Below are 15,313 nucleotides of genomic sequence, written 5' to 3'. Positions count from 1 at the left end.
CATTTTTTTCTCTAACCTAACGAACAAACGAAAGAAGTAGTAAAATAGTAGAAGAGGTATTGTTGTTGTTTTCTTTATCTGAATATAAAAAATGGTATTATAAATTGTGTCAGTGTAATAAAACGTTAAAAACACATTTAAAACTTTTTTTTGTAAAAAAACTAGTGTTGATAATGATCTACAGGCAGACAGGTGTTAGCCTGTTAAGTTAGTACACTCATTTCGTGTTCTTCTGTTCTTGATGATAATATTGATTGTTAAAAAAAAATCTGTTAATAAATGTGTAATGTTTGTAGATTTATACTAACTGACTAACCATTTAAAAAAAATTTGTAAACTCATTGATTTAAAGCTATCATTAAAGATGGAATTAAATTCTTTTAAAAATTCTCCTCAAAAAACAAAACCGAACTTGAGTGAAATGAAAAAATTAGGTAAAAAGAAGACTTACCAAACCGCCAATTATCCTGGTTCAAATATAAATAAACGCAAAGCTGTGTTAAACCCGAAAATTTCAGAAACAAAAAACAAAGTATTTATCTTTAATGCGGTATCAAACATTGGCAATGGTGGTGATTTTAAGAAAAAGGGGAGAAAAAGAGAAACAGCAGAAGACAAATTTGATGCTATATTTCGCCAATCTGCTAATACCGAACAAAGCAAATTTCCAAAAAAATCTAAATTTGGAAAAACTTCATCGTTGTTTCTTGACAGCGATGAAGAAAGTGATATACAACTTAAAGAAGATTCAAATGATTTTAAATCTAACTCCCAACCAATACCCTTACTAAGCTCTATTTCCAATTCAATATATGATTTTTCTGATGATAAAAAAAAAACAAAGAAGTCGTTAAATCTCTTGTCTAAATCGTTTAAACCCTTGTCTAAAAACACTAAGTCGATTGTCATATTAGAATCAAAGGATACTCCTTCTGAGCAGATGCACTCAGAATTTGATGACTTGTTTGATTTTGATAGTGAAGATACACCCTTAATAAAAACTAGTTACCGCACCAATCATTCTAGTACTAATACAGAAAAATGCAAAAAACAACAAAATTTGAACCCAACTTCAAATTCTAAGAATAACGATCGTCAGAAAATAATCGACCCAGAAAAATCAAGTAATGGAAGAGCAATACAAAAAAAAATGACAGTATCACCTAGAAAAAGATGTTTAAAAACAATAAAATCACCCTCATCGCCAATTAACAATTACAGAAACAAAAACAGTTTAAAAAACACTGACATTGGATTAAAAAATAAAAGTAATATGCAAACAAAAAAAACCTCATCATCTGTTTCTGTTGTTAACAATACAAGTTCTATCAACAGTAGGTTACAAAAAACTCCCTTGAGTTCTGAACTTAAACAAGAAACCTCAACTAAGCACAAGGTAGATTTTGTAGTTTCATTCATTCCATTGCAATATTATTAAAAGTGTTTTTGCTATAAAAAGAATAAGTTTTTTTTTTCACCTATAATATTGTTAATAAAATATAATATACTAATTATAATTAACATAATTATTTTATAGTAAAGAAATATTTCGATTTAACAGGTTTATAATAGTGCTTCCTATACTTCCAGACCCTGGATTAATGCAATTAAACACACGGTTCCAACATTAGTAAGATATTTATATAGCCTACTTGAATAAAAAGACTGTTTTGAGTTTTTTTTTTTTTGTAACTTTAAATTTAGAAAATGGTTTTAGTTTATTAACTATATTCCTAGTATATTAACCAAAGCTTAATTGTTATTATAATTAAAGGAAAGTAAATCAATGCCTTTCAAGTTTTTACCCATGCAAAGTAAAGATGACGTTTTAGAGGAATCACCCAACTCAACTATGCAAAAAGAAAAACCGGTAGGGCTCTCTCTATTGTAAAGTATACTGAAAGCCTTTGTAACACTTTTTTGTATGCAATTCACTTTTCTGCTCAGGATTTCATTTTAAAATATGCCCGTTAGTAGTGCTGGAGTAATGCATTTATAAAATCATTTAATTATAAATTTAAATAGTATATAGGCTAAAGAAATGAACAATATCTAAATATGATACCAATTTCATTAACATTTCAGACTTACACCTATGTGAAACGTGTGAAAAATTATCAGAATTGTTTAGATGAGGGGGAGGTAATTGAGTTTAAAGATGACATGGATTATCTTCTGGAAGGAATTCAACCTCAGCAATCTACAATGATCCGGTTGGTTTCTATATATTTTATGTATAAGCCTATAGTCTATTGTTTATTTTAAAATTTTGCTACTATAATTTAACAAATAGCATTTTAGAAAAATAATAATATATAAATATTTATTGAGTTTATAAATAAACATTGTTTCAATTTAAGGTGTTCATCTGTAACCAAGATGGCACAGAATTGTAAGGAGCTTAACTTTCGACTTTATTTAAGAGCTCACAACGTGTGTGACAAGGTCTTCACATACCTAAGTGATGCCAAACAAGATGAGGTAGGTATATTTAAAATACAGTTTAATTATATAAAATGAATTCTTTTTACCACACAAAATTAAGACTTATTTTTTTTTTAATTTACAAGAATGGTACCGAATTTTTTAATTACTATGTTTACTAAAAAGTTAAAAATGTATTTTACAACTACTTTATTAGAACATAAATAAAGTCTTGGTTTTTTATTTTTTTATTGGTTGATTAATCAAATTTTCTTTTTACAGTCTTTAGCATTAGCAACTTCATTACTTTTGTTTATGCTAAGCCGAGATCGCCAATTTGAGATTAATAAATCAACCCTATTTTTGTTACTTCAATTAATTGATCCTCTAGGAAAGGAAAAGAGTAATGTTTATAATACCAATATAACAGGTGAGTTAAACCATTTTTTATGTTTTAATTTTTTTTGGATATTTATTAGGTAAAGCTTATACACTGACTGAATTTAATGTTAATAAGATATTTTGGTTGTAGTTTTCTGTTTGGTAATTTAAGTTTTGCACTGGCTGAAGTAATAATTTAATTTTTTATGTAACCAAAATTGTTAGAAAACTAATTTTTGGGTTAAAATTTTAATTAGAATATTTCAATTTAAATATTTTTAGACAGCGCCACCTTACCAAACCAATCAGGAAAAAAATACAAGTTATTCACAAGTAAAATGAGTGGAGTTAATGCTAGTAATAATGCCCAGAACAATTCTGCGACTCGAAAATTAGTAGAAGAAATTGTGGACTCTTGTGAAGATGTATTGGTTTCTGGTCATAACATTTCAGTAAGTTTTTACTTTTATTAGATTTTTTTAACAATGACATTTACCATATACATTACCAACATGACCTTGTTTGCAGAACTATTTATTACCTTAGTAAACAATTATCAATTTTTTCCTGTAGGCTTATTCTATAATCTAAATTAATTTTAAATTTTATAACAATAGGGAAAATAGTGTTGGTGATGTTTTATTATGAGAAATGTTAAGCATATTTATTTTAATTTTTATTTAATAATTAATTAAATCAAAAACCAACATTTTATTGTTAATTTAGACAAAAAGGTTAGCAAGTGAAGCCTTTTTGCGATTTAATGCAAGAAGAACACCAGCTTGGTTCAAAGATGAAGTAAGATTAAAGGGAGGATTGGATCATATTATATTGCTAGGTATTTAAACATCAAAATCCACTAGTCAATAAGTTATTAATTTAATATTACTTTTTAACTGTTTTTTTTTAATTTTTTCAGTTTAATGTTTTTTTCTTGAAATTCGAATTTTGTCACATAACAGAAACTAAAGAAATATATACTTCCTGTTTTTTTTATTTTTTTATTTCAATGTATTGATAACAAAAAAACTAATAAATCCTATTTAAATTTTAAAATATGCGTGGACCACCTGTAGCAAGTTTCCCTACCAGTAGCAAGTTAAAACTCTTAACCAAAATTATTTTTTAGTTAATTCCAATATTGAAGATCTGTTAAAATCAAAAGAGGAAAAATCCCAACAATATTTTTTGGGGACCCTGCAAAGGTTGTTCGTAATCCTCGAAAATGTTGTCAAGGAAACACCCATGAATGTTATGTATTTAATCACTCATGAAAGAGCTATCTTAATCAAGAAAATTGCAAGGTAATTGACTTAAATATTACATTTTGTTTTTTAAACTATTTTTAAGTTATTTTATTTGTAATAGGTGCTAATGTATCGCATATTTTGCAAATTACATATTATAAACTTTGTGATATTACTTTTATACTTTATTTAAATCCTATTGTAACATTTACTAATTTTTTTACAAATAAAATATTGTTTTAAATGAATTTAGCTTTCTAATGGGCTGTACAGTTTGGCTAAAAACAAACTATGAAAGTATCACTGATAAAACAATACTGGAATCTGAAGACGATCAATTGCCTAACCCAATTTATAAAAATTATGATGGATGCCTTTTACAAATGTTTAAGTTACTTGTGTATATAACTAATGACAATGGTAAGGAAATTTAAATATGGTTCATATTCAACTATTTTAGTATAAACATATATATATCCTTGTTTTCACCTTTTTTTAATTTTTTTAACTATGCATTTTAGAAAATTCATGATATTATTTGATTTTTATAAATTTTGGACTGAATAGTATTAGTCTACATATTATTAGCAATGATAAGTAAATCTACAAATATAATGGACATTTATATTTAAAAATATGGTACTTTTAATTAAATGTTTAACTTTCTCTGAGCTGAGTTTTTTATGTGTTAAAGAATGGATTAGCTCCAGAGTTGGAGAGGAGGAAGATATATTACCCAACATTATTTCCTCTATTCTTTTCACACCTGATTATTTGCATTGCAAACACCGTTTTGAACTCCAACTAGCAGTGAGTAACTTTAAATTTTTTTGATAGTCTATTTCTAATCTAAAAATCTTTGTTTTTTTAGTTTAAAATACCTATATTCAAACCTGTAATAAACTTTTAATTTTTTTACATGATGTCTTTAAATATTATTTTTTTTAACCAAATTAACTTTTAATCTTGATAAAAATGTCACAATGAAAATAAAAATTTAAAACCATACAAATTGTCATCTTATAATATACAGTTTTAACTACTTTTGTTGTTTTAAATAGGTGTATTTTTATTTTAGAGTTTAGCATTGTTGGTCAACCTTATGGAAAGCAGTCCAAAAAATCGAATCACGCTCATGAGAATGAAAATTGATGGAAATAATCAAATTTTATCAAAGCAAGATAATGAATGCATGCAGAGTAAACCAGTTGTTAAAGCTATTGTTGAGGTAACTGTTTAGAGTTATACAAACACATAGGCTAGGCACTATAGGTTATCGTACCAACCTTAATTAACATTTTTATGAAACCAAATAGCCTGCGCATATTTTGTGTGATTAAAAATATTTATTAATGCGAATCGATGAAAAAATTAAATTTAAATTTTTTAGTTATTTGAATCTCGGGAATCAATGGCAGATGAGAATGAAATTTTAGGTGAAGTTGGTTCAAAAAGGAGTCGAAATAATGCTCAACAAAAACCTTCAACCTCGGCAATAAGGTTAATAAATATGATAAACCAAAATTAATAAGAATTAACAAGAAAACATTTAATGTGTTGAAAAAATATTTTTTTGTTATTACTTTTGTGCCTTCATTTTTTTAAACTGATCTTTTAACGAACATATTTTTAAATTCATACTAACTGTATTGTTAAAAAATAGCTATAAGGTTTTAAAAATAACAACCTATTGTTTATGTGTCAGCACACACTTTATAACCTAAATAAGACATTTAGAAATCCTATCGCATTCCGATATAAATAAATTGTAAACTAATCAGTCTTTTATTTACACTTCAATACTGTAACAATATAGTTTTATGTTTAGTAGTTTAGTGCCAGCCAAGGAGCAAAGTGGGCACTGGGTTGAATCAAAGGAAGGAATGGAGTGGGTTCCTTCAGAGACTACAGATGACAGTTTGGATATGCTAAGTCAAGGTTCACAGAGGTCAACGACATCAACTGAATTTTTGAGTCAGGGAAATCCAGAAATGATGTTAACCGAAGAAGAGAAAACAGAAATGAAACAAAGTATTGATTTCTTTGTTAAATTTATTTACATGGGCCTGATATAAAATCTGATCTGATGTGTAGCTTAAACATTGTTAAACTCTTACCCTTTCAAAATACCTAGATTTTATTTGAATATTATTATGTTGGTTATCTCATTGGACTAGAAATTTTTGTACATATAAATTTTGTTTTTTAAAACCGCAATAATACTTGACATTTAGAGTTTTTAAACGCTTTTTCATACCAATTTTCATATTAATTTAAAGTTTTTAAATATATATTTTTTTTATTAGCATTGGACAAAGCAAATGATCATATGGAGCATTCAATGGTTGCTTCCTATGCAGCACTTGTTCTCGGCTGCTTAATTCATGGAAATCATGCCAATGTTGAACCTATTCGTGGTTACTTACAATCCAATCAAGGCTTTGTTTCTATAATAGCAATGTTAAAAAAGTTCTTTTCCTTTATGACCCTAATGGTAATTAATTAGTCTAAAATATATTATTTTGGTTTTGGAAATATTCTAATCTTTTTTAATTTATTTTCAGGCTGGTATAACACCAAAAGGGAGAAAAACTTTGTCTGTTATCATTGAGGATCTTGAAGAATTAACCAATACTCGAAAAATTTTGTAAACTTTAAATAATGTATGTATAATAATCAGGAAATATAATTTAATTCTGTAAATTAGGTTTAGTTTTGCAAGCTTACTTAAGCGATAGCATGTGATTAGGTTATAGTTTTTATTGTATACAGTTTTTATAAAAGTTTAATTTTGTTTGATCGATATGCAGATTTTAAAATTTAAAATAATTATATTTGTATAATATTATGGTTATGGATTAAAAATGTGTGCCTACCAGCTATACCAAATAAATTAGTTGCTCAATAGAAAAAATATTTTCTTTTTTAGTTTGTATCATGGTTTTTTAAATTAAAATATGTTTTTTGCACTTGCTGGGTTTATACTTAACTGTAATTATTTTTGCCAATTAAAATAATAGGAATATTTTAAAGCACATGTATGTGATGATAACTGTAGTTTAAGAATAAACTTTCGTTTTAAATCAAGATCATTGTAGTATGGAATATACGTACTATTTGTTATGATTTATTTAAAAAAAGCTGTTAGATAGATGGGTATTTAAACTATTGTTTTGAAATTAACTAAACGCAATATTTCAGTATATGTGGATTAGCAGATAAGTAAAATATACTTACTAAAATCTAACTAAATAATTATTTAAAAATTAAATTCAAATGTTTTAACATATATAGTTTAAATAACAAAAATAAATTTGCAATTTTGAACAACTTGATAAATTTATATTAAGTGACAGGATACCACATAATTTTTAACACATGGCGTATTTTTCGCTAATTTCTTTCTTTTACATCCAAGCTACGTAGAGTAGGGCTGTACGTCGGAATTCTTCTATCGTAACTGATATTTTATTGGAACGAACCCGTCATAATGTCCGGAGGTACTTAAATGTGTAATAGTACATATTCTTTTTTATTATATGAACTTTTTATCACATACTAGACACCATGTTAATCATATTTTAAATCGTTTAAAACAAATTACACTTCTGCAATCCTTAGTTGTTGGTCACTTAAATTTTCTGTGGTCTGTTAAATTTTAAAAGTTTTGATATTTTTCTGTTTTCTTTAGCCATTTTTTGATTGTTATATGTCATAGTGAAATTATTTTAAAACAGTCACTATTTTTATAAATTTCCTATTATTTTTTTGTTATAACACATGTTTATATATGTTACGTAACCCAAAAATTTTAATGCAAATTTGTATGTTTATTCATAATGACCGATGTTTTATAAGGTCTTGATTCTCTCGCTTTAAAAGAAGAGGATGTAACCAAAATGTTGGCAGCAACGACCCACATTGGTGGTAGTTCATGTGACTTTCAGATGCTTCAATACATCTACAAAAGGCGTCAGGATGGTGTCCACATCATTAATTTGAAAAAAGTAATGTTGTTATTATTGTGTTTTTCAATAAGGAGAATTACTAATTATTAACTTAATAATGTTTATGTTATTTCATGCACTGGTAAAATTTATGTGCCTGTAGGTTTAAACTTGCCGTAACAATGTAGCAATTATCCTTTTTTTTGTAATAAAAATATTTATTTCTCAGAAGCAGCATTATAATATTTAAATAAAATTAAATTTTAGACCTGGGAAAAAATCATTTTTGCTGCTCGTGCTATTGTTGCAATAGAGAACCCAGCTGATATCTGTGTTATTTCATCGAGGCCATTTGGGCAGAGAGCTATTCTCAAGTTTGCTGTTGCCACTGGTGCCACCCCATTTGCTGGAAGGTTTACTCCTGGAGCTTTCACTAATCAAATTCAGGTAATAATGGCTTGAAAAGGTTATTTATATATATATATATATAGTTCTAAATTGAAACTTTTTTACATTCTTGTTACCCTGTGTTAAAATTATAATTGGTCCTTAGGCTGCTTTTCGTGAACCCAGACTTCTTATTGTCACGGATCCAAGAGCTGATCATCAGCCAATCACAGAGTCGTCTTACGTCAATATTCCATTGATTGCGTTGTGTAACACTGACTCTCCATTGCGCTATGTGGATATTGCTATACCATGCAACAATAAGTCCAAACATTCAGTTGGTCTTATGTGGTGGTTGTTAGCAAGAGAAGTAAGCTTAATTTTTAACTTTATTAAATTTTAATTCAATTGATTTATCATCTTAACTATTCAGATTTCTATAAACTGTTAAATGGCATATATTAAACTAATGTAACAAATCACAAATACCTGCCATTAAAAGAATTATATACAAAAAATTGAAATTAAAAGTGGGATTTAATATTTTTAATAAACAATTGTTTTGACTTAATTACACCATTGCATTTTTAAGTATTTTTTGTAAACAATTTTGTTATTTTAAGGTTTTGCGTTTAAGAGGAACTATCCCAAGGAACCAGGCATGGGATGTTATGCCTGATCTGTACTTCTACAGAGATCCAGAAGAGATTGAAAAGGATGAACAGGTAAATTATAGTAATAAAAGTGTTGAATATAATTTTATTGTTATTGATTTTATGGCATGATGTTATTTTTTTCTCTTATAATGGCAAAAATCAATTAAATTTTTTTCTATTGATTATATTATGTTTAAATCTGAGTAAACATGTATGTAACATTAACCTTTACATTTTATTTATGAAGACCGCTGCTGAGAAGGAGCAACAGAAGGAAATAGAACCAGAAGCTCCACAAACTGATTGGGGTGGTGAACCAGTAAGTAGTTTAAGTTTACCATACAATTTTTAACATAAATGTTTCAATAATGTTTGCTGCTAAAGGTTAACCCAAGAATTTGGTTTTGATTTATACCTGGTGTGTAAATATTAGGTTTAATAATAATAATGTTGTTGTGCAAAATTAAATTAAGGCTCAACAACAAGATTGGGCAGAAAGTGGTCTGCAACCTGTAGTTGGTGAAACTTTGCCAGCTGCAGCTTTGCCACAAATTCCTGCTGTTGATGACTGGGCATCGGCTCCTGCACCGGTACAAACAAACAAAGAGGCTGGAGACTGGAATGCTGGCACCAATGAAGATTGGGGTGGTAGTGCGTCGCAAACACATTGGTAGACAAAGTTAACATAACTTGCTCCACATAAACAAAAATGTGATAATAAAAAATAACATGGAATTTGTGTGTGATACAAACTTTTAATTTCGAAATAGAATAAGCTTATATCAGCTACGTTAAAAAGACTATTAGGACTTCTTACTATTAGGAAGTTCAAGTATCAGTTCAGAAATTTGTCTTTGCAAATATGTCATTGTTAATTTTATTGTATTAACGTAATGTGTTAATACAGCAAAGACAATCAAAAATCAGCAAACTTTAACTAGTAATGCCTATAAACAAGAAAAAAGATAAGAAAAAATAAGCATTTTTGTGTGTATATATATTTTATTAATACGGAGACGCTGAACTACGATCACATGATTTTGTTTACATCTATCTTTAAGCATGCTTAATAAAGGTCTTTAAAAATGATAGTAAATAATAACTTATGTTTTAAGGAATAGTGGATTTGTATACGTTGTTTGTACTCATGCCATGTTTGTTTATATACAGTTTTATTAAACTTATTTTAAGTAGTTTACAGTATAATATACTTTTTCTGTCGTTCTTTATGAGAAGTAAAATTGATTTATGTTGGTTTATTGCAACTCTAAAACGGGTAAACACACAAGTGTGTTTGTCATAGGTGGGCATAGTTAATTGAAAAAGTAACTTCGTTAAATGGGTGTTTGTTACACAATACAGTAACTTCGCTAACGTTTTTTTCGTTAAATTAAACGAAGTTATCGTTAACCGTTAAAAAATACAATAGACTAATTAAAAACTTTTGCTTCTTAAAAATAATTTTAATACAGATTTATTTACTAAAAATTAAAATGAATCAACAAAATTACTAAAAGTGGTATAATAAAATAAATGTATATTTATTTTACACGAAAAAAAATTTAACTAACAATTAAAATAAAACATTTCCGCCTTTGTGACGTCATCAGTACATTAATATTGGGTTAATTTTTTAAATAAAAAATAATTTAAAATACTAGATTTATTTGATAAATAAAATATGGTTCGAAATTATTTGATTATTTTTAACATAAATTTTTATAAATAAAAATAGATATGCATAAACATTAACTAAGAATATTACAAACCTTTGATTTTAAATAAACAAACAAGCATTTATAAATGTAATACAAACAAAAACTAATATTTAACCCAGTTTTAAGTTGGTGATATTAGGATATAAATTATGGTAAATTTTAAATTCTTAAAATTGATTTTTATTAAATAAACAAGCATTTAAATATGATAAATAAACGAAAATTATTTTTCTAATATGTTTTTTATTTACTTATATTATAAAATACATCATACCAAATTTTTAATGCTTAATATCGAACTTTAATTTTTAATGAACAAACCAGCATTTAAATATAAAAAAACAAACAAGAATTATTTTTTAATTCATTTTCGAATTATAAATATTATAAGATAAGACCGACTAAAATTTAAAAACCTAATAACAACCTTTAAATTTTAATAAACAAACACCTATTAATTAGTAATTAGTGATAATTAAATGTCGTAAATAGGAGGTTTGCGATTCGTTGGGATAATAACAAACATACTAAAAATTTAGAACTTTTAGTTTTAAAAAACAAAAGTTATCGTCTTTCAAAATTCTGACTAGAAAGAATAAAAACAACTAGATTTATTTGATAAATAAAATATGGTTCGAAAATATTTGATTATTTTTAACATAAATTTTTATAAATAAAAAAAGATATGCATAAACATTAACTAAGAATATTACAAACCTTTGATTTTTAATAAACAAACAAGCATTTATATATATAATACAAACAAAAACTAATATTTAACCCAGTTTTAAATTGGTGATATTGGGATATAAATTATAGTAAATTTTAAATTCTTAAAATTGATTTTTATTAAATAAACAAGCATTTAAATATGATAAATAAACGAAAATTATTTTTCTAATATGTTTTTTAATTACTTATACTATAAAATACATCATACCAAATTTTTAATGCTTAATGTCGAACTTTAATTTTTAATGAACAAACCAGCATTTAAATATAAAAAACAAACAAGAATTATTTTTTAATTTATTTTCGAATTATAAATATTATAAGATAAAACCGACCAAAATTTAAAAACCTAATAACAATCTTTAAGTTTAAATAAATTATTGACAAAATTTAAGTTTAAATAAATTAGTGACAAAAATTAAATTCGTTTTTGAGTTACTAATATCATGATATACAATTGACAAAAATTTAAAAAATTAATAACAACCTTTAAATTTTAATAAACAAACACCTATTATTAAGTAATTAGTGATAAAAATTAAAATTTTAATTTATTTTTGAGTTAGTAATATCATAATATACAATTGGCCAAGATTTAAAAAATTAATAACAACCTTTAAATTTTAATAAACAAACACCTATTAATAAGTAATTAGTGATAATTAAATGTTGTAAATAGGATGTTTGCGATTCGTTGGGATAATAAAAAACATATTAAAAATTTAGAACTTTTAGTTTTAAAGAACAAAAGTTATCGTCTTTCAAAATTCTGACTAGAAAGAATAAAAACAATAATAATAATAATAATAATAATAATAATAATAATAATAAATACACTGACAATAACAATATGTTTCGAAATCTAAGATTTCGAACCATAATAATAATAATAAATACTAGATTTATTTGATAAATAAAATATGGTTCGAAATAATTTGATTATGTTTAGCATAAATTTTAATAAATGAAAAAAGATATGCGTAAACATTTACTAAGACTATTACATATCTTTGATTTTTAATAAACAAACAAGTATTCAAATATATTATACATACAAAAATTAATATTTTAACCGAGTTTTATGTTGTTAATATTAAGATATACATTAGACTAAATTTAAAATTCCTAAAATTGATTTTTAATAAATAAACAAGCATTTACATATATGATAAATAAACAAAAATTATTTTTTAAGTATGTTTTTTAACTACTTATATTATAAAATACATTATATCAAATTTTAAATACTAAATGTCGAACTTTAATTTTAAATAAACAAACAATAATTTAAATATAATAAACAAACAAAAATTAAATTTTTTATCTATTTTTGAGATACTGCTATCATGATATACAATAGACCAAGATTTAAAAGAGCAATAACAATCTTTAAATTTTAATAAATAAACATCTATTAACAAGTAATTAGTGATAAAAATTAAAATTTTAATTCATTTTTGAGTTACTAATATCATGATATACAAATGGCCAAGATTTAAAAAATAAATAACAATCTTTAAATTTTGATAAATAAAGACCTATTAATTAGTAATTAGTGATAAAAATCAAAATTTTAATTCACTTTTAAGTTACCAATATCATGATATACAAATGGCCAAGATTTAAAAAAATAAATAACAAACTTTAAATTTTAATAAATAAACACCTATTAATTAGTAATTAGTGTAAAAAATTAAAATTTTAATTCATTTTTGAGTTACTAATATCATGATCTACAATTGACAAAGATTTGAAAAATTAATAACAACCTTTAAATTTTGATAAATAAACACTTATTAATTAGTAATTAGTGATAATCAAATGTTGTAAATAGGAGAATGAAAACATAATCTGATAATAAACAACATACTAAAATTTCAGATTTTTAAATTCTAAGGAACTAAAGATATCTTCTTTCAAAATTGGGACTAGAAAGAATAAAAATAATAATAAAAACTAGATTTATTTGATAAATAAAATATGGTTCGAAATTGTTTGATTTTTTTTATAAATATAATTTATTTAGTAGGTTTATTAATTAAATTATAAATTTAAATATGAACTTTTTTATATTTAAACCTAATTTTAACAAGCGAACACGCACTCATTGATATTGTAATATAAAAGTAAACTAAATTTAAAAGCAAAATACCGATCTTAATTTTTTAGTAATCAAACAAGTATTAAAATATAATAATAACAAAACAATTAAAACTAAAATTTTACACATTGTTTACTTATATTTTAACATTTTACTTAAATTTTCAACCAATATTTTTTACTTTAATGGACAGCGAAAAGGACGATTTTTGACGGCGACCAGAACGCTATTAAATTATTCAAGCGTTAAACTCACACTGATTCGTTATTTTATAAAAAAACTAAAATAATGATTAAACGATATTTAGCTAGAGTTAAATCTTCATTTTAAATAGCAACATACAAAATAATAATACCAACAACATATTAAAATTTCAGCAAATTTAATCTTTAAATTTTAATAATAAAATATATTAATTAGTAATTAGTGACATTTAAATGTAGTATATAGAAGGTTTGCGATTCGTTGGAATAATAACAAACATACTAAAAATTTAGAACTTTTACTTTTAAAGAACAAAAGTTATCGTCTTTCAAAATTCGGTCAAATAAGAATAAAAACAATTAAATTTTAATAAACAAACACCTATTAATAAGTAATTAGTAATAAAAATTAAAATTTTAGTTCATTTTTGAGTTAGTAATATCATGATATACAATTGACCAAGAATTAAAAAATTAATAACAATCTTTAAATTTTAATAAACAAACACATAGTAATTAGTAATTAGTGATATTTAAATGTCGTAAATAGGAGGTTTGCGATTCGTTGGGAAAATAACAAACATACTGAAAATTTAGAATTTTTAATTTTAAAAAACAAAAATTATCGTCCCTCAAAATTCGGTCAAATAAGAATAAAAACAATAATAAATATAACTAGATTTATTTGATAACTAAAATATGGTTCGAAATTATTTGATTATGTTTAGCATAATTTTATATAAAAAAAATATGCATACACCTTAACTAAGAATATTACATATCTTTGATTTTTAATAAACAAACAAGCATTTAAATATATTATACAAATAAAATTAATTTTTCAACCCAGTTTTATGTTGTTAATATCAAGATATACATTATACTAAATTTTAAATTCCAAGAATGAATTTTTGATTTTTAATAAATAAACAAGCATTTAAATAAAAGAAACAACAAAATGTATTTTAATTACAAATATTAAAAAATACATTATATTAAATATTAAATGCCTAATATTAAACTTTTATGTTTAATAAACAAACAAGAATTTAAATATAATAAACAAACAAAAATTAAATTTTTAATCCAATTTCAAATTATCAATATTATGATATATAACTGACCAAAATTTGAAAACTTAATAACGATCTCTAAATTTTAATAAACAAACACCTATTAATTACTAATTAATAATACTTAAATTATCAAAATAGAAGGATTGAAACACAATATAATAATAAACAACATACTAAAATTTAAAAAAATTATATACACAAAATCAAAAGTTATTCGATTTCAAAATTCGGATTAGTGAGAATAAAACTAAAAGTGGGATTTGATATAATGTTTACATAATATTTTTCGAAAATATTAATATTCATAAAAGTTATGAAACTTTTATTAAAAATTGACAAAATCTCAAGACCTAAAATTTTATATTTAATTAGACGCGCATTGGCCTAACTAACATTCAAGATTAAACATTTCGCGAATATTTTCAGTAAAACAAAAGTTTG

The 15,313-nt window shown here is 24.5% G+C and overlaps 2 protein-coding genes across 2 annotated transcripts; both read left to right on the top strand.

Annotated features, from left to right (window-relative positions):
* Positions 1-34: 34 nt before the first annotated feature.
* Positions 35-7,097, top strand: LOC145755025 (wings apart-like protein homolog). The gene is made up of 17 exons (XM_082571225.1): positions 35-56; positions 353-1,396; positions 1,562-1,630; positions 1,775-1,870; positions 2,086-2,213; positions 2,361-2,481; positions 2,707-2,854; positions 3,088-3,257; positions 3,532-3,643; positions 3,935-4,109; positions 4,306-4,472; positions 4,747-4,862; positions 5,131-5,280; positions 5,443-5,552; positions 5,881-6,083; positions 6,359-6,546; positions 6,617-7,097. The coding sequence occupies exons 2-17, from the start codon at positions 365-367 to the stop codon at positions 6,701-6,703; spliced, it is 3,072 nt and encodes a 1,023-aa protein (XP_082427351.1). The 5' UTR covers positions 35-56; positions 353-364; the 3' UTR covers positions 6,704-7,097.
* A 352-nt stretch (positions 7,098-7,449) lies between these two features.
* Positions 7,450-9,777, top strand: LOC145740697 (small ribosomal subunit protein uS2-like). The gene is made up of 7 exons (XM_082558528.1): positions 7,450-7,552; positions 7,911-8,059; positions 8,267-8,446; positions 8,553-8,756; positions 9,010-9,111; positions 9,290-9,361; positions 9,516-9,777. Exons 1-7 carry the CDS (start codon positions 7,543-7,545, stop codon positions 9,714-9,716), a joined length of 918 nt encoding a protein of 305 aa, XP_082414654.1. The 5' UTR covers positions 7,450-7,542; the 3' UTR covers positions 9,717-9,777.
* The last annotated feature ends 5,536 nt before the right edge of the window (positions 9,778-15,313 follow it).

This window comes from Corella eumyota, chromosome 1, assembly GCF_963082875.1.
Source record: "Corella eumyota chromosome 1, kaCorEumy4.1, whole genome shotgun sequence".
Classification (NCBI taxonomy): domain Eukaryota; kingdom Metazoa; phylum Chordata; class Ascidiacea; order Phlebobranchia; family Corellidae; genus Corella; species Corella eumyota.
The sequence above is the reverse complement of the archived record's forward strand: the minus strand, read 5'-3'. Positions and strand labels throughout refer to the sequence as shown.

Bases quoted from the DNA above. Each gene is read 5' to 3' on its own strand.
- LOC145740697 (XM_082558528.1), top strand. The intron at 9,112-9,289 runs GTAAATTATAGT...TTATTTATGAAG, and splicing joins AGATTGAAAAGGATGAACAG to ACCGCTGCTGAGAAGGAGCA. The intron at 9,362-9,515 runs GTAAGTAGTTTA...AATTAAATTAAG, and splicing joins CTGATTGGGGTGGTGAACCA to GCTCAACAACAAGATTGGGC.
- LOC145755025 (XM_082571225.1), top strand. From the start codon at position 365: ATGGAATTAAATTCTTTTAAAAATTCTCCTCAAAAAACAAAACCGAAC. The intron at 1,631-1,774 runs GTAAGATATTTA...TTATAATTAAAG, and splicing joins AACACACGGTTCCAACATTA to GAAAGTAAATCAATGCCTTT. The intron at 5,281-5,442 runs GTAACTGTTTAG...TAAATTTTTTAG, and splicing joins TTGTTAAAGCTATTGTTGAG to TTATTTGAATCTCGGGAATC.